Source organism: Oenanthe melanoleuca, chromosome 2 (genome assembly GCF_029582105.1).
Source record: "Oenanthe melanoleuca isolate GR-GAL-2019-014 chromosome 2, OMel1.0, whole genome shotgun sequence".
NCBI lineage: Eukaryota > Metazoa > Chordata > Aves > Passeriformes > Muscicapidae > Oenanthe > Oenanthe melanoleuca.
Genome location: NC_079335.1, coordinates 109,361,314 through 109,382,000, shown reverse-complemented (window position 1 = coordinate 109,382,000; position 20,687 = coordinate 109,361,314). Strand labels below are relative to the sequence as shown.

At 39.5% G+C, this 20,687-nt stretch overlaps 1 protein-coding gene across 7 annotated transcripts in view; it reads left to right on the top strand.

The window, feature by feature from the left end:
* The window catches only part of RBMS3 (RNA binding motif single stranded interacting protein 3), a 691,053-nt gene that overhangs the window by 341,871 nt on the left and 328,495 nt on the right, over nt 1-20,687 (top strand). For 5 of the 7 annotated variants that reach the window (XM_056483533.1, XM_056483537.1, XM_056483534.1 and 2 more), the window contains one exon: nt 8,917-9,086. In XM_056483533.1, coding sequence (XP_056339508.1) covers nt 8,917-9,086 — 170 coding nt within the window. The remainder of the gene's footprint in view (nt 1-8,916; nt 9,087-20,687) is intronic. The other 2 variants (XM_056483538.1, XM_056483536.1) reach the window with 1 other exon arrangement.

The following is a 20,687-nucleotide window of genomic DNA, read 5'->3' as shown; positions in this document are numbered from 1 at the left end:
AAAGCTCCTTTTGACCTGAAGAAGGTCTGGAATTCACCTCCTCACCAAGCTAAGATTTGCAGAGTCCCATTCCTTCAGTCTTTCCATGGGCCCAAACAGTTTCTCAGGTTGTGTATAATGGTGACTTCATTAAGAAGCTCTCTCTCTTATGCAGTCAACTGGTTTTAAGAATGTAGAGGAGTATCTAGAATGGGACAGAGAGGTTCTTAACTTGGGGTTTCACACCCAGCTGCCTGCAGTGAGCCCTGCCCCAGCTTCCCTGTCTCCCTTTTTTTGGTACAGTATTCAGGACTGTCAGGAGCATGAAGGTGACTGGCACCATTTTGGCCAGCTATATTCATAGGCTGACCTTAATTTTAACCTAGACTTAAATTCTTATCCCCATATCAGCTTACTCTTGGGAGGGCTTTCCAGCTCTCCTATAAATGAAATTACATACATTGGTCTCACAAGGTTGGTTGTGTCCTCTTCTTCCTAAGTGAGGAATTATGTATGAACTGTAGTGACTTGTGTGGGCAATTTTTTTTAAAAAGCTGTTTTCTGTGAGGTTTGTGACAGCTCATATCTTCTGTGGGCATCCTCTGGCATCCTGCCTGGGACCAGTGTGCTACTGTAGCTCGAGGGGTCTCAAAGAAAACATGAACTCTGGCTATTGTGAAATGCCCCAAATTCTGTGGTGATGATGCCACGCTGTTGTGGAAAGGAAAAGCCTTTCCCAAACTTTGCATTCCTTGGATTCTTTCAGCCACAGGACAGGAGGCACAACTCATCTTTATAAATACTGGGTAGAGGAGGCAGAGCTTCCCCATGCACATCTACAAAAGATCATTGTGGTAACATGGGGAGGTGATGAGCAACATTCCTGGGGAGCTCTGCCATCCCTGAATCCTCCATCCCAACAGTGCTTATGTCAACAGTGGCAGATTTCCTGCTTAATTCTTCTATAAGAAAGATAAACTGAGGAAACTTGGGCTGGATCTTGAAAAACATTTTTGGTTGGGCTTTCTTTCTACAGAATGAAAACACATCTGCTTCTGATCTCTGCTCGCCAAATTCTCAAGTGGAGAGGAAAGAGAGGATATCGACGTTTAGTTTTGTTCTGTGCTGTAAATCCAGGTTCATGGGGGGCTTTTATTGTAGCCAGGTTCTCACAGCAGTGCTGGTGCTGGGGTGTGTGTGGACTGTGTGCACAAAAGCAATGCAGTGCAGCAAGTGCCTGCTGCATCTCATTTCCAAGATGCTTTCAGTCTGCCACATGTAAACAAATACCCAGAGAGTAAATTTAGTTTCTCAGAACCAAATTTGTGTTTGTTCTTGCAAACATTTGGAAAGTTAAGTATCAGGCTCTTGGTCTGCGTTTTTATTTTTAACCTTCAAGTGGACCAACAGCTCATTGTAGCCCCAAAACTGGCTATGTAAAAATATAAGCAGAAACAATAGCTTCTTCTCAAATTTATTTTTCCCTTCTGTTACAAACAGTAATTGCTGTCATATTTTGATCTGTGCTCCAAAATATTCTTATTAGAGGAATTGCAGTGTTTTATCGTCCAGATCGCCCAGATTCAGTAATTTTAAGATCTAGAGTCTGTTCACATTTAGTCTCAGTACATCAATAAAATATGAATGGATTGGGTAATGAAGCAATAACACTAATTTATGTCAAAGGATACAGGCTATTGTTTACGAGTTTGCCAAAGTGCCAAAATACTTTATCTATAGAAAGAATTCTTCTTCTCCCTTGTGGAGAAATAAATAATGCCTCAGGAATATTCTGTCATGGGAGCCTCCTGCCATGAAATAAATGGGAGGAGACAAGGCTGTGAAGGTTATTTTCCACTCTGAAAAATATTTATTTGATGACACAGCTCTTACTGCTAGTTTTTGTTTTTTAACGCTAGGGACTAAATTTTGCCCTCCTGGCTGTATGTAAGAAGCCCTAAATTCAGAGAAGTTACCATATTTTAGACCTGAACCACAGGTAGTCTATGGTTAAAGAGAAGATTGCTTATGAGGGATGAGCAGGTCCATCTGTGCTATAACAATATGTAGGCAGGAGAGGGTGAAGAGCTGAAGCTGGTAGCTCAGCAGCATCTATTACATCTATTCAGAGACCAAAACCCAGGCAGGCAGCAATGGCCAGGGTGTTCTCCATCTGCAAACAATGCTTCTAATTTCTGTGCCATTCCCCTCTCTTGGACTGGCTTTTGCTGGGGCCATTCATCATCAGGTGAGATGATCTTCAGGCTTTCCTAGTGATATGTTCTCTAATCCACTTCATTATTTCGACTTCATCACACCTCAAAATAAGCTACTTTACACCTGACCAATTTGCTTTTGAAATTTCCTGTTCATAATGGTGGTAATGCAGACTATTTCAGTCTGTCTTACTGGAAATAGGAGATGCTATGATTAGTGAGAAGATTTTCAGGCTTCTAGTATATGTCACCCTGGCTAATGACTGCTAAACTCTCAGTGCTCTTGAAGACAGCCAGAACAGTGAATTGCTGGAGCTTTTTCTTTGCTTCATTGGTTGGTTTTAATTCAGAAAACTATATAAAATGAGACCTACTTTGTAGATAATGTCCAATAAAGAACTTCTTCCTCTTCCTGCGGATGCTTTGATTTCTCTGTATTGTCTACCTGTAAATATTTATAAAATGTTAAAATCTGCACAGTCATGATTTGGAAGAGAATTGGAATAGAGGAAATTGAGCCAAATTTTGCCTGTGCTTTCATTCTATAGTTCTTCAATGCTGAGTGCCAGGTTCAAGGGAATTGTAAGCCTCAGGAGTATTTAGCCTACTGATTTCAACAGCTTTGTCTGTGAAGCAAAGATCTCAAAATATTTTATGGATCCATCAAATCCCAATTTCAGTCTGACTGTTGAATGACTGCTGTGTCTGTTGGAGGACTAGGTTGGAACTTTTTTCATAATTTCCATTATTCCCAAGTGATCTTTCTATTTTTTCCTGTTTGAAATGAAAGAGTATGCAAAACACAATTACACCTTTTCCCTTGTAATAAAGATATAATTTGGAATAAATTAAATTCAATGCATACATTACAGTTACAATAGCCCTGTGAACACATAATTCTAAGTTTGTTTTTAAATTAAAAAAATTACTAATGACAAGACTAATTTGATTGGTATTTTATTTCATTCATTTAGGTACAGAATAGCAAAATCATTGCATGCAGAAATAATTTTTTATCTGCAAAGAATTAGGTTTAGCCCTAGTTATTAAGTTAGACTTTAATAATACATTCACCATCTTTAAGCAATATTGCAATTCTTAGTAGTGTCTTTCATCCAGTAATCACAGAGCATTATACATGCCTTAAGAAGGTAAGGAAGAATCATTAGAGATTAGTAAACTGAGATGTAAGGAACTGAAATGACTTGCTTGGAGTAGTGCAGTGATTTTGTGGTGCAGAGAGTGTAACCCGGCAGCTCTGACTCACTGGGCTTCTTGTATCCAGCAAATCACTTTTAAAGGCCTTGGAAGGAATTCAGAGAAATCAAAATCCTCCTGAGGTGTGTTCTGGTTTTCTTGATTGAAAGAACTGTGAGGGAATAGACTTTGAACCTTATTGTCTGTGTTCATCTTCTGAGTTTACTCACGTTTTCACATGCCATTCCTTTACAAATTGAAAATGTTGCCAAGAGGTGAGTTGGTGCTTCTACAGAAACAGTCTAAGAAGCTCTGTTACTGTGCAGAGGGGTTAGAAAACTCAGACTCTTTTACATCTGTTTATTTTCTCTTATATGTCTAGGGAAAGACCTGCCTATCTAGAGAAGCATCCAAAAGCAGCTGTCTTGCAGGTCTTCACTGGCCAGATGGGAGATAGGCAATAGACATGGCTGGATTCTGCAAAAGCAGTGAATGCCCTACAGACTTGGGAAGAAAATTATGACTTGAGTTCCCTTGACTGCAGCCTTTCTAAAATACATGAGGTGTCTGTTTTGCCCACTTCAATATTCATCTTTTATTCACTTTTCTGTTCGACCTGTCTATGGATGAGAAATACAGTTTACCTTCTGGTGCTGTTCCTCACTGAGGAAGCAAACCAGAGGCAGGAGAGTTGCTGCTACTTTGATCTAATTTTTTTTTTCCCCCAATATTTCCCTTACTGCTCTGCTTTCTCTTCCTCTATGATGATCATCTTTTGTTTAATAGATTTTCTGTTCACTCAGCTCCAAAATCCCATCAACAGATGAAAGTTTGGTGGTGTTCTCTCATCCTCTCTATAATTGGCTAGTAAGAACTCTCCAGCTCTCAAAAATTACTTCTTCATACAGTAGGATGTAGAGAGAACAGTGTTCTCCTAATGTGAGCTGTAAAGGGGTATTTGAACAATTTATTTGTATTTACTTTGTCCTATTTTATTTTTCTCAATTGGGAGTGAAGGGAATTGTGTTGTAATTGGGCACTTAGATGAATCTAGCAGCTGGAAAACACTCCATTCAGAGGGAAATGGATAGTGTGTGTTCACAATTGCTTAAATAATGCACGTTTTAATGTAGGACTGTGTGTTGTACTCATTTTTTCATATAAAATATGAACTATGATAGGAAAAGTCAACATATCAGTGTTAATAGGGAATCTTTCCAAGACCTCCCTTTCAAGTGGATAAAAGAGTACAAATCTGGGATAGCCAAAGGTGACTACAAACAAATTGGCTAGTCCATTAGCATAGCTGTCCAGCTGCATCCCATGCTCTGAGGCCACTCCAAAACCACAAGCCCGACCGCCTCAGAAGCCTGCCAAGGAGCCAGCTGCTGCTAATAAAGCAGACTCTACAACTTGGCATCTGGGGCCTGTGATTCCCATCCAAAAGAAATTGTATGTGAAAAATATTTGAGATTTGTCTTTTTAAGTAGTGTTTTGCTTTGGGAGGAAAATACTTTAGTCTAAGCTTGCAACTAGTGAAAAAACTACCTAAGAGTACTTGGTTGCCATGGAAAGATAAATACTGCCCTTATGTAAGGAGGTTGGATGTTGGAAGGAGGAGCGTTGTTCATTTAGTATCTGAGAGGCTTCTGGTTCAGCATTTCTGGGTTATTTGCTTAGAAAAACCAAGGTGTATCTCATTATTCATGCTTAGCTGTGTGCAGTTTCACGGGACACTTTGTTTCAGAGAACTGAACTGTAAGGTTTAAGCAGAATTCCTGAGAATGGATAAGAATTAGCGCATAATTTTTTTCATTTTTAAATAATGAAAAAGGAGAAATTTCATTCATTTTTCAAAGATGAAAACAAATCCTATTAGCCATCCATGCTAAATTAATAAGCTGCTTGGAATGATCTACAAACCAGTTCATTCCCCACACACTCTCCACTGAATAATGAAGCATGAGAATTGAAAAATGAATTGGTTGCATTGGTTATGTGAAAAATTAATGGCAAAACCAGCTCTGAATTCCAGCTCTCTTTTGAAGTGAAGCATTTTGCTTTTGTCTTTTTTTTTTTCCCTAGAGGTGTAGGTCCAGTACTTGGTTGTGGTGGCAAAACCTCTTTTCCAGATTTCCACTGCTGTCTGGGTGTTTCGAACCAGTCTTGACAGTGGTGCTCCTTCTGGCTCTCGAGGCAGAGAAGTGCTTTGCCCCCAGCCATGGAGGGGTCCAACATCAGAACAAGGCACAAATTTCCTGCTACCCAGTGTGCAGGTGGTCCTCCAGACAGTGCCCCACTTTGGCATTGTCCAGGATCCTGTACCAAGTGGCGCATATCTGGGATCACCATTATCTTTCCTGTCATTTCTTTCACTCTTGGCGATTACCAAACCAGATCCTTTGCTCATTTAGAGGCAAAGTACATACTTTTGCCATCAGTCATACACTCAGCAGCTCAGGAAACAAGAATTGGAAGCTTTCTTCTGACCTGAAGCTTTTAATCTGGCAACCAGCCAGAAGATGTCATCAGTCTCAGTACAGGCAATTTGGTAATCTTTCTGCAGATGGTATTCTGGGGTACTGGATATGCATGGAAATTACTGTGGGCTGCTGTGGCTGAGATTTATTAGTGAAGAGGGTTTGGAGTGTAGCAGTGTTTGCTGGGCTGAGATCAGCATGCCCCAAAGTGGAGTGTGGCTGCCTCTCTGCCCACCCTTAAAGCATCTCCAAGGATACTGCTGTGAACCCAGGCACCCATGCGTGCCTGTTGTCTGAGCAGCTCTTACTTGAGGGACATCCTGTCATATTTTCTGTATATTATATATATCTCTATATATGTATATTCTCTGTGGCCTCATTCTCTGTATACTGAGAACTTTTTTTTTTTTTTCTTTTTTTTCTTTTTTCTTTTTTTTTAATAGCTGTGGCCTCAAAATAGGTGTAAATGTGATTTGTGTTCACTTCTACATCCCCTTTCAGCTGGCTGAGAGGGATAAAATGTTTTAAGCTTAAATTAGCATTAGGCCCCCAGTGTTTTTCTCTCTGTGAGGATAAAGATCTTATAATAGAATGAAAATTGCTCTTTGTATTTCAAAAGTAAATTTCCACTTATTTTTTTTCTTTTTCTTGCTTATTAGGTTGGTGTGAGAATAGGACATTTATTCATTATCCCCTGCTAAGACATATATAATAATAACAATTAATAATTAAAGTACATAGCTTTTCATTGCCTTATGGAAAGATCTTTCACTGCTTTACATCATTTATGTGCATTCAGTGTACATGGTAATATGGGAGGTGCAGTGTAAAGCAGTAACAATGTAACCTTGACCTCTGTTTGTCTTTTTACTTAACCTTAGAAATGCTTAAAATGTGCTAGATTACCATGGGATATTTCCTGAGCTCTTGATATATCAAAGCCCAACATGTTATACACAGTCATACCTGATTCTTGCATGGCCCTGCAGTGCACAGAGATTCAAATATGCTTTCAAACAGGATGTTATAATATGTAGATGCCTACATATTTAATACAGGTTAGTGTTGTCTGCAGTGTTATCCAGCTGGGCTGTGGCCATGGCATGGAGCTGATTTCCAAGATGTGTCCCCAGTGTTTGGGCTCATTTGAGGTTGCCTGTGCTGGTACTCAAGGTTGCTGCTTCAGCTCTCTTATTTCTGGGAATGACATTGAAGCTTGAGTGGGTGGGGATTACCCAGTGATAAAATGTGTGTGCAGAGAAATATGATCCGTATGGATTAAGTGCTTTTGATTGTCAGCAAAAGTATCTGTGCAGAGACTTGGGGAAGAGAGCTTATTGCCCTTTCTCTTTTACTGGAGATGAGAGTGAATGTCATTACTTGCTAGCATGGTGATCACACTAAAAAGCCAGTATTTTTTTCTTTTAATGGCTCCTGCTTGCTCAAATTACAACCAGGTGAGATTGCAGATGAATTCTGATGTCTTGACACTTGGTGCTGTGTTCCCTCTCTCCTGCTTTAAATGGGAGTACTGGGGAGAAGGAAGGAGGAAAGGCACCAGTGCAAGTGTGGCATTTTATTTCATTGAAATGTCTGATCATCACCTGTCATTGATGATCCCCTTATATTCTCCAACTTTTCTTTTTTGCCTTCATCTAAATAAGGGACTAAACAAAGGGACTTGTTTGAAAGAGTTTAGAGCTACTAATTTAGAAACATCCATCTACCAAGACTGTGATTTAGTGTTTGCATAATTATAAGCACTAAAGTAGAGCCACTGACATTAAAGGGGCAGTTGATTAGCATGATCAGAATTACTCACAGACTTAAATATTTTCTCTGTTCAAGGCCTAAATGCAGAACAAGCATATTAGAAGTCACTAAAGTGTCATTGCTGCTATAATGAAAATTGCAGATGTGTCGCTTTTATTAGTCCATTAGCATAGCATGGTTAACTTAGCATTGGTCCAACATTTACCTGCTGTTGTCACTACACATAAAGCTAGCAGTGTGTGCTGATCAGGTTGTGGAAATGGGATTTTCTCCCTCTCAGCAGGCAGTTACATTCCTGGAGCTCTGACTCCAGTTCCCCTGGCTGCCCATCTGGAACTTGGTCCTCAGGATCTTCCAGTTCCTGCAAGTTCTTCCCTAGGTTTCAGCTTTTCTGCATAGGTCACAGTGGTGACAGGATGGCCTCCTCCTTCCAATCTCTCCTTTGTTCTCCTGGCAAGCACCCTGTGCTGTGGGTAAATACTCCAGTGGTCAGAGAGCCAGGGATGGTTGCAGCAACTGAAATTCCCTGCTGTTGCTTCAGATCAGAGATATTTAGGTAATTTTTCTAGCCTGTGGGTGTCTTTTTTTCACAGCATGTATTTACCAGTGAGTTAGGGGAGAATGCTTTTTTTCCCTGTGAGAATGCCTCCCTTCTTAAGCAATATCTCTCAGTTGCTGTGTGTGGTTTGTGGTTGTTCAGAAGTGGGTATGATTTTGAGAGCAGAAGGTCTTGGCCTGATCATCTTTTCCAAAGCCTGTTTCTCTATTGCGAAAGACATCCGTAACAACAGAGTGTTTTCAGGCTGCTTTGGAATTTTTTTTTCCTCTCTCAGACTAGCAAACCCTCTGCCACCTGACTGTGTGTGTGCTGGGTGCTCCTCATGTTTAGAAAAGACTAACTTGGCTTCTGGTACCTTTGGCTAGGTATTTTTATTTGTGTTTTAGCATGCTCGTAGAGCAGACTGTGTTTAATTTCTTTCTTTAATGCTAGTTACTCCTTGAGTATATTTAATTTCAGGGCTTTGTTTTGTGATCTGGCTAATTAATTCCAAATCAAAAAGTATAGCAGAATAATATATGTAAAAGCTGTGGCTGAACCCAAAATGTTGGTTGGTTTTTCCAAGGCACTGCTGGCTGGGAGAGGGTGCAGGTGCCATAGGAGCGGGCAGGGAGGGCAGGACAAGCGTAGCGTCGTTCTGGATTTACCTAGGTAAGGCACACGCTGCTTTGCCTTCTCCAGTAACAGCCTTTTTGTTTTGCTCTGTCTCCAGCAGTCCTATGCACCAGCTCCCCACCCCATGGCTCCTCCCAGCCCCAGCACAAACAGCAGCAACAACAGCAGCAACAACAGCGGCGGAGAGCAGCTGAGTAAAACCAACCTGTACATCCGCGGCCTTCCTCCCGGCACCACCGACCAGGACCTGATCAAGCTGTGCCAGCCGTAAGTGCCTCAAAACTAATCCTCTGTGTCTGCATTTGAAGTTTGACTGGTTTTCCTTTAGTTTGAATGGTTAATTAATGCTGAAAACCTTTGGATAATGAGTTTTGGGGAAGAGATGTGAGGGCCGTCACATTGACTTCTGTTTGCTCTAATCTGGTTGATTTCTTATGTTAAAAGGAGAATTTGTATGGCAGGAAAACTTCCCTAATGGCAGATTTTATAGTTATAATGATCTGTGAATCACAACCCAGTGCAAAACACAACATGGGTGTTCCTCCCTCAATCATTTATCACATTTTATGATTGCTGTGTCACATTGCTGGACTCAAAGATTGAGAAGTATGAAACCCACTGAAGGTGGCCTTGTAGCTATATAATTAACATCTAATTAACTACAGTGGCACTGAAAAATGATGCTGTAGAAAGTGGCACCTTCTATCTCCCTGTTCATCTTGAGAGTCATATTTGCAGACTTTTTATTGTGTTTTATTTGTGTTGAAACCAAAGAGGTGGCATAAAGGAGTTCTTTGCTCTTTGTGCATCATCAAAAGAACTACTTCCTAAAACAATGCACTCTTCTGCCCTTCTACTCTTGAATAAATGTAGTGGGCAATATGAAATGAAAACCTGATTGGAATTCCCAAGGCTTGGTTATTATTGATGATGTGTGGGAGGGGAATAATCCAGTTTGAGATTCCAGCCAGAGCTCACCATGGTGGAATTTTGCATAATGATGCAGAACTGCAGTGCTTTTGCCATAGAGTCATCTATTCCAAAAGACATCATCATCTCTGTATATTGTCATCAAAAATCAGCCTCTCAAATAGGTATCAACAAATGAAATTTGTTAAAGTAAGGTACAATCTAGGGCTGATCTACAGACCTGAATCCAAATTACTGTTGTTTTGATGCTTGCAATAGGAATAACAATTTATGAGTTTTTACAATTTTATGACATTATGCCTTTCCTCCTTTTGATCAAAAATCCTGAAAGGCTTCTCTGAGTACACTTTATGTGGGCATGACTGGCCAGGACAGGAGCTAGCAGTCTTACTGAAGTGATACCTGGACTTGAGTGATCTTGGAACTCTTCCCTGTGACTTTTTAAAGTTTCTGTGGGTAGAACTGACTCACTGTTCACAGGAGAATAGTGTGCTGGTGACGTTTCCAAGCTGAAATGTGAGTGTACCTTTCTGACATTTGTACAAACTACATTCATTGACACTTTCCACGTGTGACAGTCACAGATAATCCCAATTCAAGGGCCAGATCCTCAGTAGGTATAAATTGACTGTGTCTGCTGGCATTCAAAAAGTTGGTTTGTGATACATCTTCTTGCAGTCTGACCCTTCTCCAGTTCACATAAATGCTTTCAGCTGATCAGGACTGAACTAACTATTCCTAAAGGAGCTTCACAGCTTTGGTACTTAAGTGCTGCCATCATGGTGTGAGGCTGTGGTGTGAGCAGTGATACTTGAATCATGAAGTTCAGAGACTGTGTCCCTACCCCTTGTCTGTGTATGGGAAGTGCACATCAAGAATCTGAGAGCTTCCTCTTAGCACTGTGGTAAAATTTTTAATGTGCTCCACTAAACTTAATCTGATACAAGATTAGAGGGCTTTGTCTTGCTGTCATGGGGTTCCTGTGTGAACAGATGCTCTTTAAGAGAAATGCTGACATTCATTTTGCTGATTTTTCTATCCTTTGGCTGAATGTCAGTAAGGAGAAGATAATTCTGATTTTTTTTTTCAGAAATTAAAAGAATTTATCAAAGCAGAAGAGAAAGACAATGCAGGGAAACTCAAACATTTGAAAATACAAGAATTTGTACAGGCAGCTGTGGTGGTGCATTCCCCCCCTCCTCCTTTCCAGGCTACAGTGTGATCTGAGAAATGCTTAAATCTCACTTTTGCTCATACTCTTGTCAGTGAGTTTTTAAAGCAATCTCAGACACTCTCACTCATGACAGCAGTGTGTAAATTTTAAGTAATATATTGCAAGATATTTTCTTTACCTTTTCAGGTGTTTCCACAGTAGGGGTAGATAAAGGTCCAAAGCCCTTCCCTCTACACCTGTCCCCACTCCCAAAACACCCTTCAAACCCAACCCTTCTCCCCACTAAAACCAAACCCAGCTGTCTGCTGCTATATGAACTAAAGGATTTTTCTGCTCATAAATGTCCTCTGTAGAGCTCTCTTGTAGCTTACATGGCTGGGCTTCACCAGACATTAAAGCCTTCATGTGAACAGATATTTACAAGTGAGCAGAAGGTGCTGGCTCCTAGGCTTCCTGCAGAGCCTAATATTAGCATCCTTTGCTGAAAGATGTGAAGTGAAAACCTTAATTCCAATCCATAAACCATATTATTATTTTGTAGTACAATATTTTTGGAGAGCTGTATTCAAGGGAAGTATTCACCAAAGCTGGCTGATGTCCAGCACACTGGTTCCCATAGGCTAGCTGCCAGTGCCTAAAATGAGCCCTTCTGAAGCCATTTCCTCTGCTCTAGCATGGGACAAGGCTGCTAGCAGTACAACTATCACTTCTAATGTCTTACATTTGGCAGGCTGAGGAATAATGTTCTAAACCCACATTATTTCTCTTTCAGAAGTACAGGAAATGCTGGAAACACTTATGTTTATGCACATTATCATATCCCGTTCCATTTTCAGGTTCTGTCCCAAGGGAGGCCACCCTTCAAGTCACGTGTAAAATTTTTCATTTAATTGCATTTTGTGACATGGGTTAAGGAAGCAAAACCCTAATCAGAACTGTTTGATAAAGTATGGGGCTGTTGTGATGAATTCTGCCTGCTTTTCTGTCCTTCTGCTGTGGGTTTTTGTTGGTGTGCATTGCACACTAACTAGAAAACAGCAGACTGGAGTACCATTGATGCTTGAAGTGCAGAGTCCATTACACGTGATGTGAGACATTCCTGACAAATGCTCCGACACTATCAAACCTTTTATCAATTTGAGAGTAACCTTGTCACAGTAATCTGTCAAACTGTTCATGTAACTAAAGGAAAACAAGTCATCATAGGCTGTACAGTAGCTGAGTAAATGAAAAAAAAAATTGCTACTGGAAGGTTTTTCTTTTTGTGTGGTTCTGATCCTCAGTAGTTGGTTTAACATGTGTCCAGCAGAATTTCATCAAATTCGCTTTTGCAGCAGGGAGCTGTTAGGTTGCACTGTATCTTTTGGGACTCTATACAATAACTCTTTCAAAAGTTACATCTAAAAAGAGTAAAAGTGTTAAAGCAAGCAAGAATCTGTTGTTCTTTTCTGTATGCATCATCTTCTGGATTTTCATAAACGGAGTAAAGGGACTTCCAAAAATGGCCTCTCTTAAACTTTTCTGAGGTTCTTAAAAAAAGAGGCTTTTTACCTATCTATGGTTATATTCATCATCAAAACTTATTAGTCTAAAATTTAAATACTTACGAAGCAAATTTAGGCCCAAATTTTTTTTTAAATAGGAAATAAGCTTTGCAGAAGAGAAAGAAAATTTGGCAAAAGAGTTATTTTATATCTCTTACTCCCCTCCTCCCCCAAGTAATTTTGAGAATTTGGCTTAAAACTCCAGCATTTGGCTAAAACCTAAGCCTTCTGAATTGCACAGTTAAGACACTGACATGTATTCATAAGAGAATCTCTGTCCATCTTGATTCAGTCATCTTGACTTCTTTGTATTCCAGGGTAAAATTAAAGGGCCTATTTAATTAATTAAAGCAACAACAATAAAAATATCTAAACCTAAAGAGAGTAAGTCTGTATGCTGCTCAGGCTAACTCTTGTGGAAGATGGGACAGAATTCTCCAAGGTTTTCCAGGTATGGGAAATCCCTTTTGCATAATGATTCCTATGAGTGTTGCTTTCTTTAAATAACTTCTAGATTGATACTTTTAGCAGATTATTCCAGATTATTCAGTATTTTGGGGTTGTTTTGGGTTAGTGGGGTTGGTTGTTTTATTTTGTTTTTTTAATTTTTTTTTTTTATTTTTAATTTCTCTTTTGTCTGAAGGTATCCTGATTCACTCCTTGACAATTTATCAAGTATGAGATTTTAGCCTCTTGTTTAATTTTGAATGTCCTTGCTTTTGTCTTGTGGAATGTCTGAATAAATATTCAGGCTGTCACTGTTTAGGTTCTACTCAAGGGTTAGTTCCAAGGCTAATGTAACTGAGGTTATCAATTGAAAAGTCACACATTAATTTACTTAAATTCTAGACTATTTTTGAAATGAACTGTGTGCATTCCTTTTGCCCTCACAGAAAAAGGCCGAGTTCATTGAGGTTTCAGAGGGGTTCAAGGTGCCTTTCAGGATAGGTTGTCTCATTAAAAGCTGCATTAAGTACAACATTTCCATTAGACCAAGCCTTGTAGCAAGTCATTCCTGCCATGTGTTAAGGCAGCAAGTTACACATTCCTGACTATTTTTATTTCCCTTTTATTTTGTTTAAATAACAAGACTATATTATATTATATTATATTATATTATATTATATTATATTATATTATATTATATTATATTATATTGTATTATATTATACTATATTATCTGATGAAGTGGAGGTGTGGGGAAAGTAAATTCCTTTCCTTTCCCGTTTCTTACTGCCTTAAAATGTTAATTAAAAATAATTACTGTGAACTATAGATAAAATAAAGGTTAACCAAAATACAATTACCATAGTGAGCTCAGGATCAAAAAGACCAAAACAATCTCTGCAGTAAATCTGTTCCACAATGAAGTCAGACAAAATCTGTACCCAGTGTAAACTGATGTTCCCATCCTGGCCCTGGTGGAAACAAAACCAAAACTATCTGAGATTTACAGAGTTTAAGGCTGTATCTGCTCCTCAGTTTTTAAGAACTGTCTTTGGAGTGGTAAATGAATTTACTGCATTCTGTAACATTCTGTATTTTAAAGCAATGTGCACCCTGTCTTCCATATTAATTCAAACAGAACCACAACCTCCATCTCTCCTGTAATTAATATCAGCTGACACCATTGCTCTGTGATACAGCAGAGACTGAGAGGGCAGCAAGGTGAGAGCACTCATTCACTGGGATTAGCTCATATAGGAACCATGTGGCATCACAGGGAATAGTTCCTGCCTAAAATCTTGGTGGATATTTTGGTTCAGTGTATCCTGGTAATATGAGAACTGGGAATGCTATGAAATCTGCTGAAGAGATCAGTCTTCATGGAAGCTTAAGAAATGCCTACACTTGAGGGAAAAAAAAGGAAAAAACCAAAACTCCCCCCTCTTCTCTCCCCTGGATTTTCTTTGTTATTCCAAGTAAAATCAGGAAAGCAAAGTTCCAAGAAGGATGTACTGATGGACCAAGCACCCCGATGGATTGGTGTTCTGATAGAAAGCAAGGAGGGAACTACTACTATATTCCTCTAATTTGCTAATGTTTGTGTCTCCAGACCAGAGAAAAACACACTGATGGGTTAGATTAGAGAAATTTGTATTCTTCTCAAGTTCTTTATATCACTGACTTTTCCAGTATTTATTGAGAAGGGCAGGATGGGGAAAGAAGGTTAATTTTTGTAAGTCAAAATGCTTTTGATCAGAGGCCAAATGGTGAAAGCTAAAGATGCATAAAGTAGGCAGAAAAGCAGAGAAACCTGATGCTGTGGACATGATTTGTTAATTTTTGCATTGAAGTAGTCTTTATAGTGATGATGCTTATCAGTGCTATGAGAAAAATTGTGGGATTATTCTCTAGATCTGGAATGATGTAAGGCAGTGACCTTATATTTCCTTTGAACACCATCTTCATTTCTGAAATGAGTTTTGAAGTCAGTTCTATGAATATTATATTTTTGCAGTGTGTAAATAGGGACATGGATGTGTACAGGTTTTTTCTCCTTTACCTGATATAGTCGAAAAATTATCTGTACATTCATTCCCATTCAAATAATCCCCAAATGTCTTCCATTGTTAGAAACAAACATTAAAGCTGCCTCAGTAGGCAATGAACCAATCCTCCTCTTACCTTGCCTCCTTCATCAGGGAAAACAAAACTTTAGGTCAGCAAATGCCCACAGCACTACAGAGAGCTCCATCTGGGATGTGAACGTTCCCATTGTCAGGAAGAAAGGCAGAAAAATAATCTGCGTAAAGTAATAAATGAGCACCTGCACTCTCTTCTGTTTTGAATGTGCCTGTCTTTTCACTGGAGTGTGACAGAGTGTCAGTGAGAGTTTCTCATCTCCTTTCAAGTTGGATGAACCTGATTTAATGGAAGATATGGGAGGAGGTAGCATTTTCAGACACTGCTGCTGAAAATATTTCTTCTGATGAATTTTAATTAAAGTCCTTGTGGAATAAAAAAGAAAGGAAAAAAAAAAAACCTCAACTAAAAAGAGAACTCAGAAGTATTGAGTTTTCTGTAGCAGTGTGAAGGGCATGACCATAGCAGCCCTTTGTTTTGCTTACTGTGCAGGAAGGGTGTTGAGATAGGAGGGCAACACAGTTAATGAGCTTCTTCTAACCTGTTCTGTATTCTTCCAGTCTTTCCTTGTTCTCTTTCTTTCTCCACTTCTCCAGGATTATTTTTTTTTTCTGCAGCTGGTTGCATCACCATCCATTCATGAGGCTACTGATGTAGCCATTTAAAAGTGCTCATGGTCAGAAACTGTCCAGAGGACAGACAGGCTCTCCACCATAAAAGTCTGTGGGACATGTCTGTATTTGTAATGTGAATGTTCTCTGTGAAAGGGCTTTCATTACCATGGATCTTTAGATAGTTTTCAGCCCCTTAAGGTGTCTTGTAAAACTCTGATGCTTGGTTTCTGTTTTCCAGTGAGGGGACTGGCTGAAATGCTGTTGGTTTGATAAAGGTTGCTTCCCTGCTGTCCTTTAAATCATAGTGGTGTTTTGTTAGGTTTTTCTTTTTTTTTAGTGGCGATGGAAGTTCTGGTTATCTTTATTTCTTCTGTTTTGAAGCTTATGCATGTGTTTTAGATTTGTCTGCATTTTTGGTGTTTGTTGTCCTAAATTCCACAGTGTCAGGTTCAGTGTGTCTTTCTGATCTCATATCCTTTGAGAGTTGATGGCAGCAGTGGGAAAGCAGAGCCAGTTGCTGTCTTACATATGCAGAGAGTGGAGACGGAAGTTCTGTGACTGGCATGTGGTTTGCACTCCTTAGGAGCCACCAGCTTTGGAGAGGAGATGGAGACATGCTGTTCACATTCTGACATTTGTGTAGCAGAAATGTTTCTGTAACCTTTTCCTCGAAGGTATGACGCAGATAATGTTCTGCTCTGTTTGAGAACTACATTGTCCTAAAGCTTTGCTGAGAGAAAACAATACCAGCTATGCTTAACCACCCCCCTCCCCAAACCAAGAATAACCTGGGCACTGCTTCCAGCTCATGGCAAAAACCTTAGTGCATGCCTGCAATTTCTATGCAAGGGGAAGTGGCAGGCCAGCTTTGGTGGTAAAGCTATTGAATATTATCAGCACGAAAACAAAAATGTCATTGTGTTCAGCCACTAGACTTTCTCATACCATTCCAAACAAGCATCGACAAGAGCTCTGTGCTATGTAGCATGCAATGTCCTTCATTCCAACTATTTGGTAACTTCCCAGAATTATTTGTGTGACAAGTGTTGCTACTAGATTTGTGTCAAAAACTGCAAAGGCTTTAATTTTTTTTAAAGATGTTCACTATAGAAGGAATTTCTTAGAATTGTTGCAACTACGTCAGAGGTTTTTCTGTTCGCCTCGTTATGAATAGAGAAGGGAACGATGGAAAGTTTTAAGCCTAATTTTTAAAAGATGTTGGAGTTACAGAGATCTAAAAAGGTCTTGGGCATGTATCTTCTGTGTCCCCATCATGAGCTTCAGGGAATGTGGAGACCTCTACATTCTGGTTCTCTTGGAACACATGCCCACAGCTCTGGGGGAAAACCAAAATTAAACAATGAAGGTAATAGCTTTGTGGAATTATAGGACCTAGTCTGAAATAAGATTTCTGCCAACAGATGCCCAAGTCCATGGAAGCTTCATGGAAGCACAGCAGTCTGTTCAAATAGCAGTTATTGCAGGATCACAGGCATGTTATTGTTTCAGTGTAATACAGGTAATAAGTGAAGCATTTATGGCTATTACTGCCTGGTGATCACATAAAAAAAAGAAAACAGACATGCTTCCTTTACTTCAGCTTCACAGTTCAGCATTTCCATATTCTCCTGGGGTTATAATCCAATTATGAAACTTCAATTATTTTCTGTAATTCATTGATTCAAGAAGAACATTAACTTTTTAGCTTCTTTATAGTAGGGAACTAATAATTAAAAGGGATAAAATTATTCACAAAGTCATAGAATTTAAGATCCAGAAGAGACCAAGGGACAGTCTACCATAATTTTCTGGTTGATTCATATCTTTAAATTTCCCTTCTTTGTTCCTGGACCAAACATAGAAATTTATTTTGATGTAAGGAACATGTTCCAGAAAAGCACCCACTCTTGAACTGATGATAAGAAAACAACAACAAACCTATCACTGTTGCTAAGAGTTTGTTCCTGTTAACCACATTCCCTGGTCAGAATTTCTAACCCACTTACAAATCAAGTTTCTGGTCTTAATTTTTTGTTGTTTGTTCTTGGTGTAATGAGATTAAGGATCTTTCTGATTCTCTTGCTTCAGTCTTCTCCCAGATGCACATATGCAGTCATTTCTCAGTTTTTTTTTCTTTAAGAAGCCAAATAGATGGAGCAGTTTAAGTATCTGATTGTAAGTCAGTTTTCTCCAGCCTTCAGATAATTTCATCAAGGACTGCAGGCATCATTTAAATGTTTTTAAAACTAATTATTTCATGTTTATGGACATTTCTTATTATATTTAGTTTATGTATGTTTATATGTGTCTTTAAGTGGATGAAATGTATTACTGGAACATCTGTGTTCCTAAGCATGAGAAATGATACTCAAAAGATGCTGTAGTGTCTTAGTAGGAGTGTCAGGAAGTGCTACATGTGCTCTGTGAAATCACAGAACACTGGTACTGGCATTATGTCAGAAGCTCATCCCTAAATCTCTGAGGTTTTGATTATCTTTAATTTTAAGTCATATGTCTGTCTGTCCATCCTTGGCTGTGAGCAACGAAACCCCATAAAATGACAAAACTGCAGCACCCTTAAAGCTTTATTTTTAAAAATAAGGAATTTTGATCTAAGCCATACCAAACAGTTTCTCTACTCACCTTCAATGTATCTCCTCTGCTTTACTTAAATCAACACCAAATTTAGAATTGACAATTAAATGGACTATGGCTAGGAAGTTTTTTAAATTATAATAATTTAGCACAAATATTTCAATATAAAGTTTATTAAGTGCCTTAGGAACAAATGAAGTGCCTTATAACAAGTTAATTCCTATCATATATATGAACATACAGCCCGCCAGTTAAAGGACCTGAAGGATTCATGCAGGACAATCTCTTGACTCAGAATAAAATGAAGTCAAGGCAAGTGTTTCTAGATGGAAAGGAAAAATTATGTCTATAGTGGAAAAAGTGGAAAATGACCAAGTCCATGGTGGGGTTTAAATGAAAGCAGGACACTGTACTCATGCCATGATTTTGGTCATTACCTAACATTAGAATTGGGCTACAGACATAACTGTTAGCAGGTTTTATAGATGTGGGAGGCAGGTTGTAATGATACAGCTGTTAAATGCTATCAGCACTTTCAGGAATTGTAGTTGTTCCATCTCTATTTTCATGGAGTGGCAAGAAAAGACATTGGATTTGGAAGTGTTAGTTCTCATTAGATTCCTGTGTTTGTTTGTTGGTTCTTCCTGAACTTAGATATAGAGAAACAAGAATTTCTCTCAATCACAAGACCACATTTCTTGTCCTTCCTGTGTTCCCATGGTCCATGAACTGTTAGTTCAGTGCTAGCAGCTGAATCTCCCACTGCTTCTGGTCAAGTATAGCTCTGTAGGCTATGCTTGCATACAGGCATTTTATGGTGGGGAAGAGGTGGATTAGAGAGTCAGGAAGTGTGACTACAGCTCATTGCAACTTGGATGATGCTGTCTGTCAGTGTGTAGTGAACCAGCTATGTGGAACAGATGTAAACTCCTCATTCTCCCTCATTCTTTCTTTCCATTGCTCCTCATCTGCCCCTTTCTTCTCTAACACAATCCTCCTCTAAAGAGAGATGTGTCTGTAGAGTAGTCAGGCTCACAATTTGCTTGGTGGGTGCTGGTTAGCAGTGCAAGGGTATTGATGAGAAACTCACATTAAATCTCCCTTTGGAGTTTTTACAATTCACGTACGTGTGGCACTTTAATCTCTCCACAAAGACTTCGGAAAGGGATTTTTAAAGCACTGTGCCACTAGTTAGTGGCTGTCACCAGTGTGTGAGGCATGCTCTCAGTGGACAGTTTAGCAGCCCTCTGCTGCACCTGGAGCCAAAAGGTTGCCAAGTAAATGCATCTCGATCCTTTCAGGCTGCCAAGTCACGGCAGCATCGTGCAGGACTTGGGATGTTGAGCCTGTGAGAGAAATCTCTGCATCCCAGCAGACTTACAGGCCTGGGGACTTTTTTTTGGCTGAGGGATCTGCTGTGGCAGGCTGCCTGGTGGGGACACGAAGGCAAATTGGACGTGCTGAGGGCTCTTGGGATTCAGGCTGAGTGCCAGCAGTAAAGTGCTTGTCCCCTCCTAACAAGGTAGCCCTCCAGTCCTGCTATCAGGAAGGCTGCAGCTGCTCTGCTTAATGGTATTTAGTAACAGTTTGAGCAGTAAAGTGTGCTCTCATGTTACACAGAAATCCACTAATGCTGGCATCAGGAGTGGCGGGTAATTCAATCACACCCGCAGAAATGATATTAATGTAACATTAAAGGGCGGCGTAGACCAGCAAAAGACAGGAAATTATGGAGTTCAGGCTTGAAACTTTATCCTTAACTCACCCATATTGTGTTGAGGTATTTGGAAATTTCCACAGAGCGTGTGATTTTATGGGACCTACAGTGGGGTGGATTGTCCTGTTTGTGTGCAGAGGATTTCCTTGGTTAGTATCAGCTAGAATTATTGAGAGTTATATAAAGAAATCATGGCACAATATACAAAGTGTAGCTGGACAATGTGAGATTTAAATATGAGTGTCTTGGTTTGGGCAATTCCCCACCCCAGCTTTTCTGAAGTGCTGCATCAGGCAAACATTGTGTTGACATTTTTCAGATCAAGTTGCAGTTCAGTAGCTAAGGCCCTCTTCCAGTTTCAGAACTATTTTTTAGAGTTGGTTTTTTTTCCTGATCACAGTCACTAGAAAGGTTTTCTTTTGTTTAAAATTTATCTTTTGATTTAAAGACACTGCTCCTTTTTATTTAATGTAAATTCACTGGAACCAAGCTGAATACTAAACAGAGCCCACAAAAGCCAGCTCTATATCCATTTTTAGGCTTTATGAATATTTTTCCTTATTTTTGGTTCTGCTGAAACTAGTAATGTAGCTTATGACTTCCAGTCCTCTAGTACACCTGTCTGTAGCATCAGGGACAAAGGGAAGTTCTTGCAATAACCCCTTGGGTCGAGGAGGAGATGGGGAGTCAGTTTAGAGTCTGTCCACA